The sequence below is a fragment of the Sinohyriopsis cumingii genome, chromosome 9, assembly GCF_028554795.1.
Source record: "Sinohyriopsis cumingii isolate HCF-2022 chromosome 9, ASM2855479v2, whole genome shotgun sequence".
NCBI classification, from domain to species: Eukaryota; Metazoa; Mollusca; class Bivalvia; order Unionida; family Unionidae; genus Sinohyriopsis; species Sinohyriopsis cumingii.
The window spans coordinates 97,570,239-97,597,606 of NC_142969.1; the positions used below are offsets into that span (position 1 = coordinate 97,570,239).

The following is a 27,368-nucleotide window of genomic DNA, read 5'->3' on the forward strand; positions in this document are numbered from 1 at the left end:
GGACAAATGTCAAGTAAACAATATAAAGTAAGCATGCATAAGACCTGTTTATTGTATATACATAGTATTTAAATATACAACAAAGACAATATAACACAGTATCACGTAAGGAACATTATAAAAATTGTTTTTGAATACTCGGGCTCAAACTCTTTCCTCGTGCTGCGTGTTTCACACATGCACATTATGCTGGAATAAAGCTATTGAGACAAAATTGAATCATACCAGACCATCCAGAACCATCCTTATCATATAACACACACACACACACACATGCATGCATACATACATACATACATACATACATACATACATACATACATACATACATACATACATACATACATACATACATACTTACCTATCTACCTACCTACTGTCACGGAATTGTATAAATTCCATTATTTGTTAAATACATGTACTCGGGTTCGGTTTTTTTGTGTACAACGATACCCGAGGGTGATTTATGTATATTGTGTTGTATCTCGAAATAGGAATTCGGTTCATCCTATGCCACACGTGTGAAGTGCCCTCGATGGGAAGAACTGATGCCTTCAGTGCACAGGCTATAGCTGTGTATAAATACCTTATCGTAGTTAAAACTCTTTACATTACGGATAGTCATGTCAGTCAGAGTTATACTATAAGGACTTGCACATCTTCAGTAGTAGAGGTATGTAAGTTTATTAATGTTTTGTATACAAGTTATAACTATTGTACTGCAACGTTTATTTTTGTATGTTTGCTATGTAGCTTTGGTTTACGCAGTATAATGCACATATTTAACTTCTCGTTTGCGACTTATCAAGGGATTTATATTAGTAATATATAAAGCTACATTTTAAAGAAATGTTTAGTACAGAATGGTTCTTATAGAGCAGAGTTAGCTTTATTTCTGAACCTGTTGTTTTGTAATTATTGTGCCGATAATGTAATCCGTATACCTTACCGTGGATAACGTCATTACGTTTTACCTTATATGCCCGTGGCATGTATAGTACACGGTATTGGATATATTTGCAGCTGTGTAGAGCCGTTTAGATCTGTCCAGAGTGTCAAGAGTGACTATAGTTTCTAGAGTGTCTAGATTGACCAGAGTGACCCGAGCGTTCAATGTTATCGGAGGGATCGGAGTCGACGTGGTGTAAGCTGTAAAGCCAAGCACAAGAATTAACCGTAGCAGCTGTGAAGCTGAACTGTAGCAGCCGTGGAGCTGAAATAAAGTGTACTGATGACGGAGTGTATCTCCTTACATGTAATTTGTTAACCGTGGGCTAATTTTGGGGTTCGTAAAGCCTATTGTATATTTCGGGACTGTAAAGATGATTTGTATATCGGTCTCTTTTTGTTTGCATCATTTCACTGAGTACATTTATTTTACTACATTAGTAAAATTCTACATTGTTTACTAGTTGAGTAAACTATATCCATCTTTTCATTATGAAAGCACTGTGAACCACTCATCCCATGACTTTGTATTTTGTAAATTAATTTATTTGCATTTTTTCATTATCAAGTCTGTGCGTTCTTATGTTAATTAATTCAATATTTAGGTTATATATACGCACACATTATTCATAATTAATTGCTCTTTCAAATCATTCATTATTAAACATTGTATTTATATCATCGTCAAAATTGTTCCGTTGTGAATCCGGAAATCCCACTGGGTTATCTTGTTATACATACATACATACATACATACATACATACATACATACATACATACATACATACATACATGCATGCATGCATGCATGCATGCATGCATACATACATACATACATACATACATACATACATACAAAAGTGTTATTCAAAACTTTCCGTCATTTAAATCACGCCTCCATAGATTAGTGGCTTCCGGAAGTTGGATATTAATAAGTCTATCACTTATGTTAGTAGTTCTTATACAGACCCTCTCATCTAGCAAAACTCAGCACGACTCACCATGCGAAGAATTGTCTGCACGTGTAGCTGCTAATCTGAGCTTCGTCTCTACTTGTGTGTCCTGATTGAGAAAATAATGAAGGTTACAAGTATAGGCTTTTCATCCATGTTTCTCGTCATCATCCTTAGCCATGCCCGTGCAGTCGTTTCACAGGGTATGTTTCATTCACTTTTTCTTTTCAAATAAGGTTTTTTACTGTCACTCTTTCTCATCACATACGGTAGTTAGTCTAGATTACGTCACACAAGGTTCATGACTTTTAATGGCGCCTGTGTTATAGGGTGGATCTCCTGTCAGACCAGATAGGCTACACTTATTTGTGTCAATCATATATATAGTAAATATTCACACTTCTATGTCAGATATGGTAGGTTTCACTCATTGTGTTCCTCTAGGTTAAACTCTTTTGTGTCTGTCACATTCGAGTCACATTCGATAGCTTACATTTTTTTTTACCGTCACGGTGCAGTTTGCACTCACGCGTATGGGTCCCAAAGGGTATAGTCTTCTTGCATATATATTCACAAGACATAGTTACGTGTGTCCGTCAGTGTACGTTATACTTACACGTGTCGTCACACAGACCGAGTTACGCTCACAATTGTCCGTACGTCCAATTCTGCACGTTAAAAATAAGTCTCGTATGTTTAGCTCTTAGTTGCTAGTATATGTGGTTGAATGTAGGGAAAATCACCTTTTTCCCACAAACTCCGATCATACCTTTAATATTTTCGTTCCGAATCGCAAGATTGCACAAGCGTGGTGGTTGAGGATTGGAGGGGGCATGCGTATTTCTAGACGCTAACATGTCTGTAACATATGATTGTATCTTTACCTCTGTTTATTGGTGACGAAGAAGACGAAGAGTACTGTAACGATAATACGGTTCTTATACATGTAGATTAGAAGAACCATATATTATACGTATATGGTATATTTTAATAATAATAATAATAATAATAATAATAATGAATTTCTGACGTTTAGATAAGGCTTACAATTCGCTGTTAAATGAGATGCTAATGCATTATATTTATTTGATAGCAGTCTTATTTAATTGAACCTTGTACTCACCTCATAAGGAAATGTTCTCTGAAATGATTGTGATCTCAGCGTATGTATGCCTTATGTTTCTGAAAGTGTTTTAAAGCTCTTTGTAGATCAAAACTTAGATCTACTGTTGTATATCAACGTGTTCTTCATATAACCCATATGAATCCAATCTGAACGCAACATAACCAACACAGCTGTGTGTGCATATGTTTCCAAGTGAACCTGGTGTATTTGTTGTATAATTCCAGAGGAAGAAAATATACCAGATCGATCGCTTTTGTAATTTCTTCATGAAATTAAAATAATAATGGGTCGGCGATAGAATAATATAATGTTTCGAAACAATAAGTGCAAAGTTTCTGAAACTTAAATGATGCTCATAAATGTCAACATTTTGTAGGATATCAAGAAAGTATCAGAGCGAGTGTACATTCGCACATTTCAGAACTGAATTTAATTTTGTGTTCATTGACCAGTAAAAATATACAAAGTGTGAGCAATGAGGATTTTTTTACACATTATCTTGTTTTTTACGATAAAGTCTACCTAGATGTTTTTTTACGATAACGTCTGCCTAGATGCCTAGATGGTGCATCTAAATCAATATCATAAGCATAGATATACAACAAATGAATTTAATATGTAATCATGTATTTGCTAACTTCTCTACATGTAACATAAGGACTTTTTTACGTCACAGTCTTATTCATTTGTGTCTCTCACACATATAATAAATATTCACTTATGTCTGTCACAACTGGTAGGTTACACTCATGCGTGCCCGTCACACTGTAGGTTACCCTCACTTTCGTCTGTCAAATCGAAGGTTGGATTCTCTTTTTGGAATCAGTGATAGTTTGCACTGACATGTTGGTATTACACAAGGTAAGTTAATCTTGCGGTTACTAGTTACACCGGGAAGGTTACAATTAAGCGTGTGCTTCAAATAGGGTAGGTGATACATATGTATTTGTCAATACAGATGTCTATGCATATATTCCGCGTCTCACTGACTTTTCTGTAGTAGCTTCCAAGGTCAAAACACATCAGAATGATTGTTATTGAAATGGTTTGATGGAATCAAAATATGAACAGGTTCTACAACACAAGCGAACAATGTTTGGAAACAATATATATAAATGGTGCTCATATTATTAACTCTGGAATTATTGTGAATTCATTCAAAAATATCTTAGATTATATCGTCGTAATAAATAATGTCAGCACATCAACACTGTTACAGACTACTGTCTCATCATCACGTTCAATATCGGAATTTATTCGGAACATAACTGTAATTCATTCGGAATATTCTATTCGATTGGTCCTGTGATTGAATTTATGGCACTATTTGGGATGTAATTCACAGTACTGTCGGGTTCACTTTAAAGTTTGAATTTGTATTCTAAGGAAAAATATTATTTCTTGACTTTTTTTTAACAAACGTGTTGGTTTTCGCTCTTTTTCGATAAGTAATTTAAGACTACATAGTTTTAATATAGATAAAAAAATGATACGATAAGGAGACAAAAATATAACGTCGGAGACGGCAGAGGCTTTTCAAAGTTTGAAAATAACTGAGCAGGTAATTTCATCGAACAATTAAACAACAAATATTTAAGTAGAAGACAAATTTAAATATAAAGATAAAATAGAGAAATTCATATGAAAGGCTATAAGTTCAAAACAAAAACATTATGTATGGAATGTTTAGTACTTCCCTGCCAATTACAATTGGTGCCGGTATAAGTTTCTTTCTGGACTGCTAAACAGATTGCAAAGAGCTCACATACGGTGACTCTACAAGCGCACTCTACAATGTTACAAATATTTTGCTATTAATCGCTTGACTATGATAATGTTTCTAGTCTGACCAAGAAAGAAACTAGCCAAACAGGACTAGTATTTAGTGGTAGACACTTTGAAATATCGATATGGGTGATCGCACAAATTTTCAACCCTATGAACAAAGGTCTCAGCGGCAATTCTTCTGAAAACTTTTTTACAGCAACAAGGAAAATTTATAAATCAACAAACACGTGCATAACTGAATACATATTTAAATAAATAAATATTAATGAAGACTGTGTTGAAGAAACTATGTTATCGATTACAAGTCAAAAGTATAAGTCGTAGAAACTGTCAGATAACGATAAATAAGAGTTAGATAGGCTCCCTTCATGTGATGCAATGTGTTTACATTTTCTTCCAAGAAGCGGTCGTTGACATATACAGACAAAGCTATTCTATTAATTTTGATATCCAGCTTCCAAATTCGTTTGTGATTAGACCAACAATCTTTGTATATTCAGAATTTTCATTTATTTTGATCACTCATATTTTACTCCTTTACGAACTTTCGTATCAACGTTTTGGTGAGTAAATGAAGAATTGTCTATGCCACACACAACCCATAGATGAAGAAGCCATTTACTGCATTTGAGAAAAATGCAGGAACGTTTTCTTTTGCTTGAAGGAAGAATAGTATGTGATATTTTGTAGTTGTAGGTATCTTATAACGTGATTTAATCCTTCATGATATGACTGTAAAATTTGAAAGCTACGTTAAAAATCCAAATCAATCACAAACACGCGCATACATAATCCTTTATGTAAATGTTTTCTTTGTCTTTCCATGCGTAATGCTCATCTCCATCTCCAAACGTATTAGTAATTATCGTATACTGTCCAAGTATTGAGATGAACCAAACAGATTTGAGTTACAATAGTACAGTCTTGAAAGTACAAATGAACATACAAGTGTTTTAGTGGCATCAACTTAAAGATATTTGCGAATGATGCTGATGCGTCTCAGCTTAAGATATGCAGCCTTGCATATGTTCATGACATGTTGGTGCATTATGAGAGCACTGTCCAGAGTAAAACCTTGGTTTCGTACTGATTGTGTGAATTTAATGTTGGTGTTGCTGATATTTATTCTTTGAGGTAAAGGATGTGAATGAGATAGTCTTTGTGTTGCGCTCAGAATGGACACATTTTTATCATCATTCATCTGTAGTTTGTTACATGTTATCTATGATATCACATCAGACATGCACCTCTCTACACCTTGGTTGGTAGCATGAACCTCACTTGGGTGGCTAGAGTTGTATATGTGGGTGTCATCAGCGTGCAATTGGTGAGACACTGCATGCTGATCTATGACACTTGAGAGCGGCTGAGGGTATAGATGAAGAAAACAGGTCCAAGAACAGACACCTTTGTAACACCACAACATAGATCAACTGGGCTGGAGTATATTCCATTTGCAGAAACAATTTGTGTCCTGTGGACCAAGTATGAATTGAACCACAGTAAGGCTGTATCATGAATGCCAAATACATGCTGGAGACGGTGAAGTAATATATCATGGTCTATTATGTCAAATGATGCAGACAAATCAAGGAGGGTGAGGACTGTAATCTTTCCGCTATCCAAAGTTTCAGTACCGTGGCATTCAGTACCGTGGCATGGGCGATATGCAGATTGTACATTGCTAGAAAGGCTGTTTGAATTCAGACGAGATACAAGTTGGGATAGAACAACGTTTTCTGAGATATTTTTATATGAATGAGAGATTAGAAACTGGGCGGTAGTTCTTTAAATCGTTATGGTCTAGTGTTGGTTTCTTCAGCAGGGGCTTTAACATGGCAGTTTTGAAAAATGATGGGAATTCCCCGGATGAGAGAGAGAGGTATTAATAACATCAGTTAGTGAAAGCAATACTGATCTAAGCACATCAGCAGAAGTCAAGTTGGAATTGGATTAAGGTCACATGACGTTGGTTCACTCTTCATCACGATTGTACGTACTAAATTCATAGAGACAGGTTCAAATGCCGCTAATGGTTGCCGATGCAATTCTGTATCCCAACTGTATGGTGACGACGAATCAACTGAAATTGTACTGTCAAGCTTATCTCTAATGGTTTGTACTTTGTCACGGAAGAAATTTGCAAAACAGATCCGGAAGGTCGACTAGAGAGAAGATAGTTGGAAGTGGTTTTGATTTGTTCCTTGACATTATCCTGTTAGTAATCTCGAACAGCTCTTTGCAGCTGGAACTTTCCATGACTTAGTAGTGTAGTGGGCTGATTTCGCTGCATGGACTATGTTTGTGACCTTCTTCTTTGCGGCTTCATAGATTTTCTTATGAATCTTGAGTCTGATACAGAGCCAATGCCTCTCAGCTTTACAGTGGTCTCATTTAGTAGCTAGAAGTTGGTCCCTAACACTGATATACCATAGCGAACACGTTTGAATTGATACTCTGCACTTGGTGGCCGTCTCATGTTTATCGAGCAATGAACGCAGGCAGTTATCGAGTTGTTATGCTGTATGATGTCGGCAAGTTGTTAGTCTTGCATGGATTTCATGCATTAGTTTGGTTATATTTATCATACGGAAGTTTTTTTTTTAGTAGCAAATAAAGGTGGTGGGTTAGGGACCGATACGTCAAGATGGCATATAATGCAGAGGTGAATTGATGCAAGTTCTTTGGATATCAGGGAGGAACGTAGAATGTTATCATCAGGTCTAGGAAGAATCCAGTCTAAAATGTGACCATGTTCATGGGTGGGTTGGTTAGCTGACTGTTTGAGGTTGAAAACATTAATGGAATCTATGAGCTTTGATGTGTTTGGGTTTCCGGGACAGTCAAAGTGAAAGTTGAAATCTCCAAGAATAATCAGGTTGCCACCTATCGAAATTCCATAGTCCAGGAGATTCGTAAACTGATCCAAAAAGAGAGATTCAGTCAGCTTGTTTTGTCTACTAGGAGGAGGTCGGTATAGTCAGATAAAATGGACTGACCTTTGCTCCAGTGTAAGTGTGGTTTGGACAAGTTCAAACAAGGTGTGGTAGAATTTGAAAGTTGTGGTGTGGTTAGGATGTCAAATCATGGTCTCCTAATGAAAATGAAACATCGAGGTAATAACGTTTTTAGTTCATTTAACAGCGTCTTGCTCATTTTACCTTTCAAGTTGAATAAAGAAGGAAATGATCTCGATAACCGTTACGAGAATATTACGATGTTGAGATAAAATGATATGCTTTTTAATCTTTCATAAACCTAGGACTGTCGGGTAAAGAATCTGATTTCTTTTTCAGCGAGGAAAATTATTTGTAATTAGCTATACCATTAGAAAACAAATACATAACAGGCTGAGTTGAGGAAATGTAGTTTACTTAAGGTACCTATAAACACTTTGATGGGAACTAGGATCGAACTCACAACCCATTTTCTGTGAGACCGACGCTCTAACAACTAAACTATTCCTACTACTTTGATTTTAAGTTTCAGCACTTCTTACATTGTTTCATCAACACACACACACTTACAACACAGGCGTGATTTCATTAGGCAGGGTTTTGCTATATTGTTTCTTTCATTTACCATAATTCTCACTTAGAGAATTTGAAAAATCATCAAACTATCAAACTAATGGATGAATATATGTATCCAGTCAACCATGTTATAAACAATTAATCGATTTATAACACAAATTAATGAAACAATCGCTCCATTTACTAAATATAATAGTCTTGTTCAGTCTTTCACTTTAATACAAGTTTAATCGTTTTTAAAATTCCTACTAAAATGTTTCAATGATATTATTTACTGGGAATAATTGTTTCAATAATTTGAAATATTGACCTAACAACCATTTGTGGCCAAAACTATATGTATCTTTGACATAACACTCAGATTTTGATTTTCATTTAAAATAGTAGTAGTAGCAGTGGTATGGTTAGAATGTTTTTTAAGATGGTAAGAGAAAACTGTAAGGAAGTCTCGTGCATGATAATGTGGGTGGGTGGGTGGGTGTGACTCAAATTAATGTATATACTGTTAAATCTGAAGTGGTAGTATTGAAGTATATTTATTTTGGGAAAGTGGAGTAAAGATTGGTATCAATTTCATATAGCATCCACTCGAGCTGACTTCCTGACCAGCACGAGTGTAGCTTCAAGATCTACTTTGCATTACATCTGAAATGATGCGGCTAGAGTGCTAACATCCGGGATACGTTAAACAAGTACGATGTACATTCACTATTTGATTAATGACTTTATGCAAAATGTAATATGATCGATTACAAAATACATAAGTCTGACCTAGTGCCCGACCTTATTCAAAATTAGTAACAGCCACGTGAACAAGTATTTTTAATTTAGTTTTATTGTGGGAATAATAAGGCTGAGATGGAGGCTGTGTTGGTTACGTGACCCTCGACTTGTAAATAGTTTTACTGAAGTAAACAACTTTTTTATTTTAGAGTAAAATGATTGGTTTTTGTCAGGGCCATCTTTTGATGTAAACATGATCATGTAACCCTCATACGGGCACCCATTCTGCGCCTCAAAATTACTGTATAACTATTGTTTTAAATCCTACCCAGAAACAATTAGATCTTTTCTAACAAGATGAATTGATTCAACTTGCCAGAAAATATGATCTTTCTGAGGTAAAAGCTTCCTTAACGAAGCAAGAAATAAGAAATAGTTAGGTTCAGTATTTCGTAGAAAATAATGATTTGGATAAAAGTGCTTTAGTTTCGATCAGTAAGTCTGTATCTGACTCTGACACAAAAGTAAAGGAATTAAAATTAAAATACAAGATGGAATTGGAATTGAGGAACCTGGATCTTCAGAAAGATAATGAAGAGAAACAAATGCGAATGCAGTTGGAATTGGAGAAAGAAAAAAACCAAATGCACCTACAATCGCAAGAAAAAACGAAATAAAGACAAATGCAGTTACAAGAAAAACAAATTCAATTACAATGTGAGAAGGAGGAGAGAGAGTCAGTTAAGAGAGAACTTAAAACAGATGCAAATGTAATTACAAGAACAGCAAATGCAATTAGGTAAGGAAGAAAGAAAGAAAGAGAAGTGATATCAATGTAGAATGAAAGAAATGGAACTGGCAAGTGAAAAGCACATACATACTTAAAATACAAACTTAAGTTTTGATCTAACAAAGAACATTAGGTTAGTGCCCCCTTTTAGAGAAAAAGATGAAGACAAATATTGTCCATATTTCGAAAAAGTTGCTGAAAATTTGAAATGGCCAAGGGAACATTGAACTCAATTATTACAATGTGTACTGATTGGTAAAGCTAGTGATATTTAGCGTTCACTGTCATTTCAACAAAGTGGTGACTATGATACAGTTAAGAATGCATAATAAGAGGTAATGAGTTAGTCCCTGAAGCTAATCGGCAGAAATTCAGAAACTATAAAAAAAAGAAGCTGGACAAACTCATGTTAAATTTGCTAGAGAAAAATTGCAGGTATTTGATAGATGGTGCTTAGCCAAGAAAGTTGATCAAGATCATGAAAATCTTAAACAACTTGTATTACTTGAAGAGTTCAAGAGCTGTGTCCATAGTGACCTTAAGACTTATCTTCACGAGCGTAAGATCGAAATCTTGGAAAATCTTGCTCGTGAACCTGATGAGTATTCTTCATCTCATAAAGTTTCTTTTGTAAATATGACTTCTACTCAATAGTTTTATGGCAGAAAAGTATTTCAGCTTAATACAAGCTCTTCTAAAACTCAAACTGGCACAACTTCTAAAAATCAAGCTTCTGATAAGCTTGATTCAAGATCTCTTTCTCTTCCTACGGGTACCTATTGCAAGAAAAAATGACACGTTATTTCTGATTGCTAAAAAATGAAAAGTAGGCATCAGAATCAAGACAGACCTATTTCAAATGATCTTATTTCTAAAAGGTCAAGGTTACGGTCAGGTATTGAAAGCAAGGCATTTGTTGGGTCTTGCATGATTCCGCCAATCCTATCCCTATTAAAATTCTAAAGGGCACATGAAACTCATTTGGCTGGTCATTTAAGGATTAATACGACTTATCACAAGATGTTGGCTCACTTCTATTAGCCAAAAATCAAACTTAATGTTGGTAAATACTGTAGTTCTTGTCATACTTGTCAAATGGTAGGAAACCCCAATCAGAAGATACCTAAGGCTCATCTACAACCTATTCCTGCCTTTGACAAACCATTTAGTAGTATTATGGTAGATTGTGTTGCTCCCTTTCCTAAGACCAAGTCAGGTAACCAATACCTATTGACCATTATGTGTGCTCAACAAGGTGTTCAATGGCAATTCCGTAGAGGAATATTAAAACTTTGATAAAGTATTTTCCTCAAATCTGTCCAATCGGGTCAAGAGTCATATTTTAGGTCTGGAACTTTCCAGCCTATTCTACTTGAATTTTGCATTCAGCAATTCAAATCAAAAGTGAAATTATGGTTTGACAGAAGTTTAATGGAGAGTATTTTTTAGGCTGGTAAAAATGGGATTCTGTCTCTCTTGCTTATTCTTCAAAGCCTGCGTCAGCTTAGATATCGCGGCCCTTACAAAGGTAATATGAAAATGAACGAGTTAAATGATAATATTAGTGCTCCTGGGATCCAAATAAATTAAAGGAGTACCAGTATGTTGAGAGAGATAGCCAGGTTATCTTCGGAATTCAGAAATTATTAAACATCTGGACCAGAAACTTTCACGTTTGCAAGTGCATGAAAGGAATCAACTCAAACAATCATTCATTGAACATGAGCACTTATTTCCAGATGGTACTACAACTTTATTTTTTCTTCATGACATTGAAATTGTAAATTCCAAACCTGTGAAACAACATCTGTACAAGATGAACCCTCTGAAACAGGAATACGTGATAAAAGAAATTCAGTATTTGCTGGAGAATGACTTTATAGAGCCCAGTAAAAGTGACTGAAGTTCACCATGCATACTTGTTCTAAAACCAGATAAAACGTTCCGTATGATTGTAGGAAGGTGAGTGGTGTGATAAAAACAAATTGATTCCCATTACCAAGATTCAATGACTGTATTGATAAGATCGAGAATGCCAAGCATGTCACCAAATTTGACCTTCTGAAAGGATTTTGGCAAATTCCACTGATGGAAAGAGTAACAGAAATTTCAGCATTCGTGACTCCAAATGGACTTTGCCAATATAAAGTAACGCTGTTTGGGATGAAAGGGTTGCCAAGTACATCTCAACGTCTCATGAATATGACCACCTCTGGTCAAGACAATTGTGATGCTTACATCGATGATGTCATTATCTACCACGACACTTGGAAAGAACATTTAGCAACAATTCGGAAATTCTTTCACAGACTCACTGATTCATGTTTGACAATTAATTTATCCAAACGTAAATTTTGCCGTGCTAGTGTAACATTCCTAGAACACATCGTGGGACATGGACAAGTTAATCCTATAGATTCTAAGGTCACGGCTATATCTGAATTCCCTGTGCCTGTTAATAAAATGCAACTGACGCAATTTTTAGGTATGGCTGGATACTATCGGACATTTTGTTCCAATTTTCTATCACTGCTGAACCCATGACAAATTTATTGAGTAAGAAAAACAAGTTCCTTTGGACTGAAAAATGTCAGGAGGCTTTTTAACAAGTTAAAAGCCATACTCAAAAGCGCACCAGTTCTTACAGCTCCAAATTTCAGCCAATCTTTTAAATTGCCTGTTGATGCAAGTGATGTTGGGGCTGGAGTAGTTTTAATTCAAGAAGGAGACAATGGCATCGATCATCCAGTGTGTTATTTTTCTATGAAATTAAATAAGCACCAACGAATCTATTCAACAATCTAGAAGGAATATTTGGCCTTGATATATGCATTACAACATTTTCAAGTTTATATTATTTCAGCTCCTTCTTCGATTATTGTGTTTAGTGATTACAACCCCATTACTTTCATCGGTGAAATGAAACATAAAAATCAAAGGCTACTAGGGTGTTTTTTTTGTTGCAGGGATATAATCTTGACATCAGGCACATCAAGGGAAATGGTAGTTTAAAAGCAAATGCACTTTCATGTGAACAGCAATGTATTATTTCATGTACACTGTTTGCAATTTATACGAGTTCTTTTTAACCTCAAAATTACTGTATAACACTTGTTTTTGAGAAACAATCTCAGTTGGGCTTTTACACTGGAAAGTGTCTGTTATGTCAGTTGGAGTTATAATTTGCATTCGAATTATTTGGATTCTAAAAGATTATTCCATTTCTCTGGAAATATTATGAGTGTTCATGCAGAATTCTTGAACAAAGACATTTCATTATTTCAAACACCGGATTATTTCTCGTGTTTCTACAAGGAACTGTAGACTTCAACAAAGTACAGGATCCATCATGCGTCATCGCCTTCCATCTTGGATTCTTCGTCGGGACTCGAGCTTGAAATAATTAAAACATTTTATTATTAGGACTTCTAAATATTTATTCATGGATTATTCTTGGAATTATTTTTGTATTTGATTCTTAGTTTTTCTTCATTTTTAAAATATTTTTCCAGAGAAATACATAATTTGTTATTTTTTGAAAGCTTGTCGTTTTCACTCTTTCTTGTGTTACTGTTTATTCGAGTCTAAACACGTATCCTAACATTAGTTTTGCGATTTCCCTCTCAACAGTTTAGAAAATGTGGTACCAGTCAGACTGACGGACGAACGACACAAATCTAAATCGTATTACACCAAAATAGCATACAATATTGTCCCTTTTGTATGAAAGAGAGCCAGTGTTGACACTAATGTGATCCAGTGTGTTGATATTGAAGTAATAGCGGAATATTTTAAATATGGTTCGCTAGTAAAAATTGTGTACACAAGTAGACGTTCCATCGAAAAATATTTTCGTAAAATGACGCTTACAAAAACCATCTTTAGTATTCCGATTGTTCCGTGTTTAGGCTCTTACAAAACGTAACAAGAAAAAAGTGAAGACAACAAGCTTTCCAAAATTTAACAAATAATTTATTTCGATACAAAAACAAGGTAAAATGAGAAAAAGTACCTACGTCCTTACGAATCAAAACCAAAATTAACCGAAGGATCGCAAAATAGAAGTCCTTTTAATAAAAAGTTCTAGTAATACTTAGTTCAAATCCCGATGAAATCCAAAATGGAAGGCGATCATGTATGCTGTGGTTGGCGTCATCTTGATGTTTCAACAGTTCTTCGGTGAATCACAGAACATAGTATTCGTTTTTGTTTAATCCTGTGTAAATTTCGATTCATATCTTTGTCCAAGAATTAGATTAGAACACTACTATTTCCAGGGAAAATAATCACTGTTCTTTAAAAAATAATAAAACAATTAGCCCAAAACTGGTCGTCTCCACTGTTAAGACAAGTATAACTATTATTTCTTAAAACATCAGTAATAAATATAGCTAATACGAAAAATATATGCTCGGATATGGGTCAATCCTCTGGACAAACCTAATTGATATATGTTATTTAATACGTAGTCAAAGTATGGTCTTGATTCTACTCTATGAATCTTACTTTGAGAAAGAATAAAAGAAATTTCAAAAACGTTTACTACAAACTATTACTGGTTTTGCATATGAAGGTCTGAAACTAGGTCATTATTAGATACAATGTTTCTAGAAAATTTACGTCAAAAATAAAAAATCAGTCAGAACTGAACCCATTTCCAGTAAATAAAGTAACATTAATATAGCAAGTAATGGATTCAAAAAAATTAAAACTTACAAAAGACAATTAAATTATATCAAATGTATAATTTAAATTAAAAACACATAACACGATGTATTCTGAATTTCTTTTGAAATTCTAAAAGCAATTCTCTTTGTCTTTTGGATCATTGATAAATTTATTTTGAAATCTGCCACATTAGAAAAATTTCATAGAAATAATGTTCAGTCTGATATTTCTGTAACATAGAAACCTACACAACTAATCTAGGATTTCTTAAGCAAGATTACACAAGAGAGGAGGTGATTTGGATTGTTAACTTAGCTTTAACAATTTTTCGATCATATCGCTACGATGTCTGCAGTGTGACAGTTTATAGTGATGATAGCACTGGGGCATCATGCTACAGACATGTAGCATGAGGTCCCACCCAGCCACATTATTCTGACACCATGTTGATCAGGGTAGACATCATTTATTTGTGTCCTTAAAAAACCAAATCATTGTTTAATAATATGAGTCAGCTTTCTTTGGGATAATAGGATAGGGTGCTGGGTTCACAAGGCCACTATACAAATCGTAAATAAATGCTACACCAAATTTTGGTTACACTTTTACCGGAATCCCCTACCTGATAGTGCCGGAAACTATATGTGGGGAGCTGTTTAGAAATGTTTACATCCTCCCACTACAATGAGCTTTCCAGCCCGTTTTTGGCAGACTCGGAACGACGTGCATGCCGGCCTTGGAAAGAAAGCATTACACGTAATGCACTTTTCGTCTATATAATAGTACCGGAAACTATATGTGGGAAGTTTGTCAGAAATGTTAACATCCTCCCATTTCACATTCAGCCAAACGCTCGACCCAGCCAAATTTCATCGAGGGATTCGATCGATTTCAGGCATAATCTACATCATGCACACGTTTGGAAAACGAAGTGTTACTCTTTTGGTAATCATCCAACTACCCTCTAGAATCTCGGTCCAGCCATCAGCAACCCTCAAACCTAGCTCTCCTGGCTAGATTGGTATTGGATGATGGCTGGAACGTTCTACCCAACGAGGGGTCGGTCGTTCCGAAGCGATCAGGAGCTCGGTCGCCACAGAGGACAAACCAGCCATGCATACGTACTCTAATTTTGCATTTTGTCCCCAATATTAGTGCTGGTAACTATATGTGGGTAGTTAGTCAGGAAGGTATTTTGCCTCCCCCTACACACACTAGACCCAAAGAGAGAGAGTAAAGAGAGAGAGAGAGAGAGTGAGTGTGAGTAAAGAGAGAGTGAGTGTGAGTAAAGAGAGAGGGAGAGTGAGTGTGAGTAAAGAGAGAGTGAGTGTGGTTAAAGAGAGAGAGAGAGAGAGTGTGAGTAAAGAGAGAGAGTGAGTGTGAGTAAAGAGAGAGTGTGAGTAAAGAGAGAGAGTGTGTGTAAAGAGAGAGAGAATGTGAGTAAAGAGAGAGGGGAGAGAGAGTGTGAGTAAAGAGTGTGAGTGTGAGTAAAGAGAGAGAGTGTGAGTAAAGAGAGAGAGGGAGAGAGTGTGAGTAAATAGTGTGAGTGAGTGTGAGTAAAGAGTGTGAGTAAAGAGTGTCAATAAAGAGTGTGAGTAAAGAGTGTGAGTAAGTGTGAGTAAAGAATGTGAGTAAGTGTGAGTAAAGATAGAGAGAGTGTGAGTAAAGAGAGAGTGTTTGAGTAAAGAGAGATAGTGTGTGAGTAAAGAGAGAGTGTGAATAAAGAGTGTGAGTGAGTGTGAGTAAAGAGAGAGAGGGAGAGAGTTTGTGAGTAAAGAGTGTGAGTAAAGAGTGTGAGTAAAGAGTGTGAGTAAATTGTGTGAGTATAGAGAGAGAGTGTGTGTGAGTAAAGAGTTTGAGTAGAGAGAGAGTGTGAGAAAAGAGTGTGAGGAGAGAGAGTGTGAGCAAAGAGTGTGAGGAGAGAGAGTGTGAGTAAAGCGTGTGAGGAGAGAGAGTGTGTGAGTGAAGAGTGTAAGGAGAGAGAGTGTGAGTAAAGAGTGTGAGGAGAGAGAGTGTGAGTAAAGCGTGTGAGGAGAGAGTGTGTGACTAAAGAGTGTAAGGAGAGAGAATGTGAGTAAAGACTGAGGAGATAGAGAGAGGGGGTGAGTAAGGAGAGAGATAGTGGGAGCAAAGAGAGACAGAGCATGAGTAAAGAGAGAGAGTGTGAGTAAAGAGGGAGGGACTGTAAGTAAAGAGAGAGAGAGTGACTAAAGAGAGAGAGTGTGAGCAAAGAGAGAGTGTGTGTGAGTAAAGAGAGAGAGTGTGTTAGTAAAGAGAGAGAGTGTGAGTATAGAGAGAGAGTGTGAGTAAAGAAAGAGAGAGATTGTAAGTAAAGAGAGAGAGTGTGCGAGTAAAGAGAGAGAGTGTGAGTAAAGAAAGAGACTGTGCATAAAGAGAGAGTTAGTGTGTGATTAAAGAGAGATAGAGTGTGTGAGTAAAGAGAGAGAGTGTGAGCAAAGAAAGAGTGTGTGTGAGTAAAGAGAGAGAGTGTGTTAGTAAAGAGAGAGAGTGTGAGTATAGAGAGAGAGTGTGAGTAAAGAAAGAGAGAGAGATTGTAAGTAGAGAGAGTGTGTGAGTAAAGAGAGAGAGTGTGAGTAAAGAAAGAGTGTGTGCGTAAAGAGAGAGTTAGTGTGTGATTAAAGAGAGATAGAGTGTGTGAGTAAAGAGAGAGAGTGTGTGAGCAAAGAGAGAGAGAGTGTGAGTAAAGAGAGAGTGAGTACGTGAGTAAAGAGAGAGAGAGTGTGAGTAAAGAGAGGGAGAGTGTGAGAAAAGAGAAAGAGAGAGAGTGAGTAAAGAGAGAGAGTGTGTGAGTAAAGAGAGAGAGTGTGAGTAAAGAGAGAGAGAGTGAGTAAAGAGAGAGAGTGTGAGTAAAGAGAGTGTGTGTAAGTAAAGAGAGAGTGTGAATAAAGAGAGAGATAGACAGTGAGTGGGAGTAAAGAGAGAGACAGAGAGTTTGTAAATAGAGAGAGTGAGTAAAGAGAGAGTGTGAGTAAAGAGAGAGAGTGTGAGTAAAGAGAGAGAATGTGAGTAAGAGAGAGAGTGAGTAAAGAGAGAGAGTGAGTAAAGAGAGAGAGTGAGTAAAGAGAGAGAGAGTGAGTAAAGAGAGATAGAGTGTGATTAAAGAGAGAGAGAAAGAGAGAGAGAGCGCGAGTAAAGAGAGAGAGTGTGAGTAAAGAGAGAGAGAGTGTGAGTAAAGAGAGAGAGTGTGTTGTGTGAGTAAAGAAAGAGAGAAAGAGTGTGTGAGTAAAGAGAGAGTGTGTGAGTAAAGAGAGAGAGTGTGAGAGAGTGTGAGTAAAGAGAGAGAGCAGGCCTGCAATATTTGAAAGGTAGATAGCTACCAAAGAGATTGGGCCCCCCTCTCTCTCTCCTTCTCGCTTTTCCTGTATCAACGGTAGCATATCTCGATCACATGTAGCTAGCTACCACATAGAGAGGGCCCGCCTGCCTCTTTCGCTCTCTCTCCTCTCCCTCTACTCTAGCTCTCCTGGCTAGATCAGCATTGCATGCTGGCTGGAGCGACCTATCCAGCGAGGGGTAGTTCGTACCGACGCGATCAGGAGCTCTGCCGCTACAGAGAAAGAAACAGCCATGCATTCGTACCTTGATTTTACATTTTCCCCTATACTAGAGCTGGAAACTAAATGTTGGTAGTTAGTCAGGAAGGTATTCATCCTCCCCCTACATATACTCGACCAAGCCAGCTATCTTCGAGAGTCCATTCATTCTCTCTCTCTCTCTCTCTCTCTCTCTCTCTCTCTCTCTCTCTCGCTCTCTCGCGGCTAGCTACATGCCTCTCATGGATCACCCACTACGTTTCCACCTAGCTGCTGCCCAAGCAGCTAGATACCCGCTGAAGTCCCAGTCCAGCCGTTGTTGACCCTCTATCTCTCCTGACTAGATCGACATTGCATACTGGCTGGAACGACCTACCCAACGAGGGGTCGATTGTCCAGAAGCAACCAGGGGCTCGGTTGCTACAGGTGAAAAACCAGCCATAATATTAATGTCTACATATGCAAGGTTTCGGACTCGAAAATCACTCTTCCCCCATATGTAGTACCGGAAACTGTATGTGGAAAGTTGGTCAGAAATTGTCCTGTGGTTACTTAGTTGCCAGAGGGACTGCACCAAGGGAAAGCCAGATGTGCCCATCTATAGCCTCTATGCAGCAATATCAAATTGTCTTATACAGCTCCTCTTTAATCAAGGCAGTGAAATGCGTCAAATTATGTACCTGAAAAAGATAGACATTTGTCCCCTTTCACTTCAACTTGAATTTCTCAGTAATGGCTGGAGGTAATTCAATGCGGTTTGCTTTGCCATATTAGCCTTGAGGACATTTACAACGCAATGGGCATCGTTTGTGTACAACGCCTCACTTGCCGTCGGTAGAGCGAAAAAACTGTTTGGTTCCTACGATAAAGGGATACAACGTAACGTCACAAGACGAATCCAGGTATGTGTCGATCATGCAAATTGGTCCATATTTGACCGAGATAGAGCCATTTAGGCAGCGCTGGACTCACCCTCGCTGGGCAAGCCAGCGCTGCCCTTGGCTTTCTCAGTGATTCAGGGGGTCGAGAAAATGGCCAAGTCCGAAAACATCGTTTTTGCTATATATCGATAACGGCTTGGAATATTTCCATGCGATTTGCTGTGCCACGTCGGCATCGAAGAGCCATAGGCGAAAATGCCTATGGTATTTGTATGACTCCTATTTTTACGTGGGTAGAGTCAAAAGACCGTTTTGTTCCTAAGACAAAGGGTTAGAACGGAACGTTACACTTTCATGGTTCCGGCGAGAGACCATGCGTATAGTCGAGACGAACTCAGGCATGAGTCTAACGTTGAAACAGGTCCATATTTGGCCGAGATATAGCCATTTATGCAGCGCTGGACACCCACTTGTAGTGAAAGCTAGCCACTGCCATCGCTTTCGCTCTTTCGCTGTTAGCGAGGGGTTGTGAAAATGGCAAAGTCCAACTTTATTACAAATTTCTGCTCACCAGTTTCTTGACCAATAGGTAGCCTCGCTGAGAAAGCCAGCGCAGACCGTTGCTGTCTCTAGATAAAAGCAAAGGGTCGCCTCTCGCCTGACTTTGGCCTGGGCGCCCTGAGTGAAAATTCTAACTTTTTCACCAGTTTCTGGAAGAACCACAGTGGCGGTGCGACGCGGCCGCTGGCCTCTGTGCTCTTGGCTGGAAGCGAGGGATCGTGCAAAATTGTTCTTCTAGGGCCCATTTCTCTGGAACAGCTGTGAATTGTTTTATGCCGTTGGTTGTGGCAAGTCGGCCCTGATGAGAGCTACAAAACGATGCCAACATCCGGTCTCGAACTCCTCCTTTGCCGTTTCTACATAGAAAAAACACGCTAAAAGGCTACTTTTTACCATATCTCGGTACCGGCTGAGAATTGTCTCATGGGGTTTGTGCCGGCAGGTAACTTTCGATGACCTATATCGCGAAATACTAAATTGCCTTGCAAAACACCTCCCCAATGCGTCAAATTATATGCCTGTATAAAGATCGGCTTTTGTGCCCTTTCACTCCAACTTGAATATCTCAGTAACGACCGAGGATCTTTCCATGCGGTTTGCTGTACCATGTTGGACGTGAGGAGAGTGTATACAACTCCATCTTTGCCGTCAGTAGAGTGAAATAACCGTTCGGTTCCTAAGATAAAGGTACAACTGAATGTCAAATTTGTTTGGTTCTCCAATGGGACGATGCATCTGGTCAAGACGAACTCAGCCTTATGTCGATCACGCAAATCAGTCCATATTTGGCCGAGATATAGCCATTTAGGCAGCGCTAGACACACCCTTCCTGGGCAAGCCAGTGCTGCTCTTAGCTCTTAGTGGTACAAGGGGGTCGAGAAAATGACCAAGTCCGAAACCTTGGTCTTTTGCCTATATCTCCGATAACGGCTGGGAACATTTTCATGGGTTTGCTGTTCCATGTCGGCCTCGTAGAGGGCTACAAGGTAATAGGCATTTGTTTGTGCACAACTGCTTCCTTGCCGTATATAGAGCCAAAAGACCACTTGCTTCCTAAGATGAAGGGATTGGACTGAACATCACACTTGCATGGTTGTTGTTGTTGTTGTAGGGTTTAACGCCATTATCAGCACAGGATAGGCTATACATGGCGGCCAATACCACCAACCCATGAGAAGCTACTAGCAAGCTTTCTCACATACCTACATTGGCCGAACCCGAGATGCGAACTCACGCAGACAGAGGTAACGGTGAGTGCTTAGACCACTCGGGCACTCAGATCCCCCAAGTAAAAATGAGAAAAAAGAACTTACTGAATTGTGAAATAAATCCCGAAAAATAATCCAAGAATTACAGACACAAGTCCTAATAATTTAAAGTCCTGAATAAAATAACTCAGTAGAATTCCAGAATAAATTCAAAACTTGAAGACGATGATGTTACTGTTTTAGCGTATGGATATATTACTTGACTTTAGTACCTGTCATTCCAAATTATTGAATATGGTGGTGTGTTTTTGTTTTGTTGCGGTGATCAATTTTAGTAATTGCTCTCATATATTTCTATGAGCTAACAACATATGTAACAATTAGATTATTATTGTTCTGCTTTGTAATTTGATTAACTAAATGCTCATGTGTTCATAAAGTAAATTGAAACTTCCCTTGATCATGTTACACAAAACTCCTATTATTTTATACACAAAGGTCCAGCAGGAAGGGTGACCAGACCAGTATCTCAAGGGTTTATTTAAAATAATAAAATAAAATAAAAGCTTGCTACGAAAATGAACAGAACGTTAAACTGAGATCTTTAACTTGGTTAGTTCATTTATGTATTATCGACCCGGGACCGTCACCCCACCCTGTGTGTGTACACAAAGTAACTATTTTTCAGCTAACAATTTTAGACCTATGCGATATTGCGACCGAGGATCATGTAAATTTATCGTGATAAATCTATGAGGAATCGCTTGCGGGTGCGAGAAGTTTTTAAATTTAATCATATCCATGTCACCTGAACACCAAGTCTGACGAATATTTCGTAGCGTGTGGGTATCAACACTATTAAAGACAAACAGAAGATTGCAGTTATCTCTGATCACTTTAGGTATTTGGTACATAGCTGAGTAACATATATAATATCGGTTTGTTTGTGTCTGCCTCGGGAAAATTTTCGAGCTGGATTAGAATGTTTGTCAATCATCACATCATCGTATACTGCGAGATTATTAATACTAACATCAAGATCATCTATGGATGGCACATCGTTGACAGTGATAAAATCAATAATATCATTACCATCTTCGTCGAACTAATTTGCATTTTCATTAAAATCTTTACGCTGGTCATCTACAGATGGTGCCACTAAATATAATATATCCCACATGTACCATCTCATTATTAGGTTAAGTAACAATTGCGTCTTACCAGACCCAGATGTGCCTGTGATAATTGCTCTGATAGAATTTTATAGCTCTGGATGGTGCCTGACTGCCTCTGGCTTTCGTGTCGCTGAAAACTCGATGACATCCATATTGTAGGAATTTATAATAAGTATATGAATTTATATTGTGGTCGATGCAGAGCGCCCACCCACATCACTGGATTAAAAACAATAACGACGAGAAATAAAAAGCGTGCACTTACAGGCAAGTGTGTGAAATGTGGTACAAGCAAATACAGATTTATCTCTCATGAAACAGGTGAAGATATCGCTAATTCATTGGGAAAATTACCGGGGGATCCATGGGCTAAGTATCCTGGCGACGAGCATCTTCCTGGATATATGCATTGTGGTCCTAGAACCCGACTTGATATCCGACTTAACGAGAAAGATAAACCTCGACTTGAAGAGTATCCAATAAATGATATTGATCAAGTGTGTCACGTTCATGATGTTGAATATAAAAATAAAGATTTACAACAACGACATATTGCAGATGTGAAGTTGATACAGACGCAAAAGTCTATAACAAAATAAATCTTTCAGAGAATCGCTTGATAATGTTTGATAAGATATACAATGAAAGGTAAACTAGTGATGGGGCATGTAATTAGTAAACCGAGCATTATTATAATAATGGAGTTAATTTATTATTGCCCATTGGGATATCGAAGGGGCAGAGCAGCGATTCGTAAACGTGCTGATGCGGCCGGTGTCGCATGGTCTGTCGCCGAAGATTGGTTAGCACTACAGGCAATATGACAAATTATTTACCACCACCTAAAACAAATTCAGTACGCACATTTTGATGTCGGCACTCCCAATGAAGTTCATCAAGCAGATATTTGTTTTTACCGCATAATACTATAAAACTGGTAGCCGTCAATCACGCTCATACAAATACGCGTTGACTGTCGTTGACGTTGCAAGTTGATATAAAGAAGCAGAACCATTATCAACTAAAACAGCAACTGAAGTTGCATCTGCGTTTGAACGAATTCATCAGCGTGGCATTTTGAGATGGCCACAGTTGCTACGGGTTGATCCTGGCAAAAAATATCTTGGTGCAGTAATATCGAACACTTGCTGAGAGATTGTTTATATATCAATACGCGTGGAAATACCCCTTAACAAAGGGGTCTTAGATTCAACGTCAAGGGATTAAAAATAACTATCTGTTCTCTTTCTATTCTCCATTCGCAACATGATGCATCGGTGCCAATCTTCAACAAATCCAATTGTGTTTTTATCCACATAAAATGAACCGGTGACAACTGTAACTGTGGTATCAGGAAATCTGTTTATCATCGATAATAAGTTTCTTGAAACATACGTAAAAATCGAAGATCTTAAATGAGTAAACTGTGGAGATTCATCATCAATGTAGCTCTCAATTGTACCGTCCGGCAAGTAATAATTATTTCGACTAATAAATGTGCCTTTCTCAGTAATTATAAAATCGAGTTCGGCATCGGTGATAATTGACCTTGTGCGATGCCATTTATAATCATTTGATCCTCCTCCTTGTGTAAATTTCCCAATTATTTTTCTTCCAAGATCTTTTGCAAGTTTAGCTACGTGTTCAACTTGGTCTGGATTACGCTCAAAGGTTATATCAAGAACATATCTCTCAACTACTGCGGGTTTTGGTAACCAGACTCGTTTATGTGGACCATACGATATTATTTCTTCACTTACAACTAACGAAATTGAAATTTCAGCATCAAGCTTATATCGTACTAAAACTGTTGAAACCCAACCGCGTTCGTTAAAAATGACGACCAAACCAAATATAAACAATTTGATGAAGATTTCCTTAAACTCAAACGATTCAATAATACAAATCCAGTTAAATCAAAATCTGTTAAATATCCATTTATCGCCACTTTGGTCATCTCGGGTGTTGAATGTCCAAATCTCTTAAAATATTCAGTACACTCTCAAATCCCAAGAAAACTTCGAGAATAAGATGCAACCATATCAACGGAGATAACGTCCTTATTATTGTATTCAGTAGTCCACAACCCGCCGTGTCCGTATTCTCAACAGCTTAGCTGCACATAGACAAGACATTCCGATCTTGTCGGCGACCATGAATTTTCTTATGTGCAAAGTGAGCAGTAACTGACGTAACGGTAAAACAATTACCGAGTAATTGTGCAGCATCATCGGTATATTTCTACGCAAGATTTTTCATTACCGAGTGGAGGGACTTAGATCGATAAATATCACCATTATGTCGTACAAACTGATTATGATTTTCACATTCGGAACTTTGAAACAACCACACGGATACAGGATCGTTTATATTAATCTTATTTATAAAAGCAAATTTATCACCGCTATATCACTATCGAAGCTCCCTTTGATTTATATTTTGATTCGTACAAAATCGCAGCAGTTATTGTTTTCAGTCTTATCGGAATATTTTTCCAGCTCAGCAACGACGTTGATCTAAGCTTCATACTCCTTGACACACTCAACCCACCCATGTATATTTTACGGCGTAAAAAAATCCGTTAAATCTTTTTCACGTATCGCGTTTGCGAAATGTTCTGTAACTCGCTCACTACACAATTCAGCTCAGAAAGTTTCATTGGTTTGAGATCATCAACTCTAGGTTTATTATTCAGCGGATATATCACATAAACAACTGCCGTCACAGGATACGCAAGTGCATAATATAGTTTGTCAATACAAGTCAACATTCCAGGTGTGGAATTTTTCTTAACGTTACAACATCCCTAGCTTGATGTAATCGAACAGGATCACGTTTGTCACGGATAATCCAGGTGTCATCTACTTCCGAAATATACTTTATTCTAAAAATGTACCTTTGTTCGTCGATATAATTAATAGTTGTCCTTGCTCGCTGGTTATTCATTGAAGCAACAAATTGGTTTTATCGTATTGTCTAATTCTGAACGTTCAGCACACATGAATCGCGCCATTTTTGCGAAACTCTTCCTTGGCGCCACGAATACAATTGATTACAGTCTGATTAGCCAAAGCTTGCCTGGGCAGGTCAGGGGATATTTTATCAAAATCGACTCTCCCTTGAGAAGGCTTGATAGCAGATAATCTCATAAATTCTTCCATGTTATATAATTAAGGCAAATATGTATTTAAATTAGACTTTAATTTAATAATATATAATGATTCGAGCAAAAAATAACTGCATATGGTAGATGATTGGCTCCACAACTCCTTGTAATCGGGCTGCGGATACCATCTGCAAAGTGTGCAACGAGTGAGTCAAGGATCAAAACCGTGTATGAAGTGTAACGTCGTAGTGGGGGTGGGTAAACGCAATTGTTTGTAGACTATGGAGGCAAAACATATAAAGCGCTGAAACGGCATTATGATAAAAAAAGGTGATGATAATGAATCTCCCACAAACAGTAAAAAGCTGAAAACTATCTCCCTACGCTTTATGGGCTAGCATCCCACATATTTGTTCCAGTAATAAAATAATAATTTAGACAAATAATATAACTATATAAATGGAGCAAGGAGAATTTGTAAACATCCTATCGTTAAAAATTTTGAGGCGTCACGCGCTGATGTGATTAGGATCTGTCGATTAAACAAATCGATCGGTTTTGTTATTAATGCTGGTTATCTCATGTTCAGTGTTGCAAAAAATATCACTGACACAGATTGATGCACGAGTGTTTCACAGACTGATCGTGAATGGTTTTGTTATTCATCATATTTATTTAGATCCAAAGAATATTTTGCATGCCATTACACAGAGTCAGACTACTGTGCGTGGAAATACTGGTAATAATGATAAAAGTGCAATTTTAGTTAAATCTGTGTATGTAGAAACAGGCGAAGAAATAATATTTCCATCGAGATATGCAGCTGGCAAATATTTCGATACTTGCCGGGAATAAAAACAACGTGTCGCAAATAATATAATCAAATCAGCATTTTCAAAGAAATACGAACAGTGAATAATATTTCAAAATTACACACCGTAAGAACTGACTTGTTAGCGTTCCGTGAGCAGTTAAGTGAGATGACTCTGAAGTGACTAAACAGCACTACAGAAAGAACAGCAACTCTACTTGGCTTTGAGATACTCTCCAGGCGATTTACATCAGGCCCCTCGTATAGCACAGATTAAAAATAGTTCAGTCGGTCAAATGAATTGTTGAGTGAATAGATCGTTTTGTGATTTTCTGTATGTCTGTGTGTATACCATTCACATATTCCAGGGAAAGGAAATGAAAACTTGAGGTCGTTTTTCGACGATGTATTTGTAAGCACCTGACTTGTTTGCATGTCTGCATGTGTACCACATTTACATGTGCTCAGGAAGGAAAATCAGCTTTCTGTCGCAAAAACAATTATATTTTTCATTCATTTGACCGACTATACAGAATTCGTCCTATATATCTGTACCGTCGTGATAATTTGACAATCTCCGCTGACATAATTATCAGCGCTTACACGTGTACAGGTATATAGTTACTGGGGCCTAAAAAACCAACACAGGTATAATACAACCGCGATGTTACTGAGTCAGTGGATGGGCTAAACTTAATATGGACGTTACATTATATGTGCCAGAAGGAAGGGGATTTTTCGCATAGGTTTTCCCATTATGTGTAATTTTATATATGAATTCCGAACATGTATAGGAAAACATCAACCATAGCTCGATCGATAACGCGTCTGACTAGGGATCACAAGAAAATTAATACAAGTTCGAATCTCCACGGCCGACAATTTTTTTTCATATATGTAGGGAGATAGCAGGGACCAACTGAGATAGTGTTAATATAATCTGAAATCCAAACGTGGAGTATGTGATCGATCTGTGCTAATTGCCTAACAAGACATCATCAATCATGTGAGGTCGGATCGCTCTCTGGACCTGCTCAAATGTCGTTTGGCAATCTAGTGTTTCACAGGAGGTTGTAACTGTGCTTAAAGTACCACTGATCAATACAGATTCTTGTTGGTTGTAAAATAATATATGAGCACTATGTGCTTACGGAAGCAGATTTCTTTGTATAAATAAAGTATTAAAGCTCCCAGGAAATTTCCTTTTCCTGCTCATTTGACAAAAATTAAGGATTACAAATATTTATTTTAAAAGGATATTCATTATATAATGAATTCCGAAAATATTGATTCGATTATTTCTGCGATTAATAAAGTACAAACCCATATACAACTTTCTGATCAACTTGATCCTGAAAAAATCACAAAAGATTTTCAAGAGCTACAAGAACGAAAATCCAAAGGTAGATACACACTAGCAACCGAATATAGGGTTATTAACTTACTTCAGCAAGCAATAACACAATCGTTAGCTTGCATCGATGATAAACAACCTGAACAATTCATTCCACTGGCACAAGCGATTGAAAAGATTCGATCAGA

At 37.4% G+C, this 27,368-nt stretch overlaps 1 protein-coding gene and 1 long non-coding RNA gene across 2 annotated transcripts in view; both read left to right on the forward strand.

Moving 5' to 3' along the window:
* Positions 1-620: 620 nt before the first annotated feature.
* LOC149792297 (uncharacterized) lies at positions 621-1,638 on the forward strand. The gene is made up of 2 exons (XR_016423288.1): positions 621-673; positions 1,024-1,638. It is a non-coding gene; the product is annotated as an uncharacterized LOC149792297 (long non-coding RNA).
* Positions 1,639-1,927: 289 nt separating this feature from the next.
* LOC149792298 (MAM and LDL-receptor class A domain-containing protein 1-like) overlaps positions 1,928-27,368 on the forward strand; it is an 83,685-nt gene continuing 58,244 nt past the window's right edge. The window contains exon 1 of the mRNA XM_089970863.1: positions 1,928-2,105. Coding sequence (XP_089826989.1) covers positions 2,027-2,105 — 79 coding nt within the window. The 5' untranslated portion in view covers positions 1,928-2,026. The remainder of the gene's footprint in view (positions 2,106-27,368) is intronic.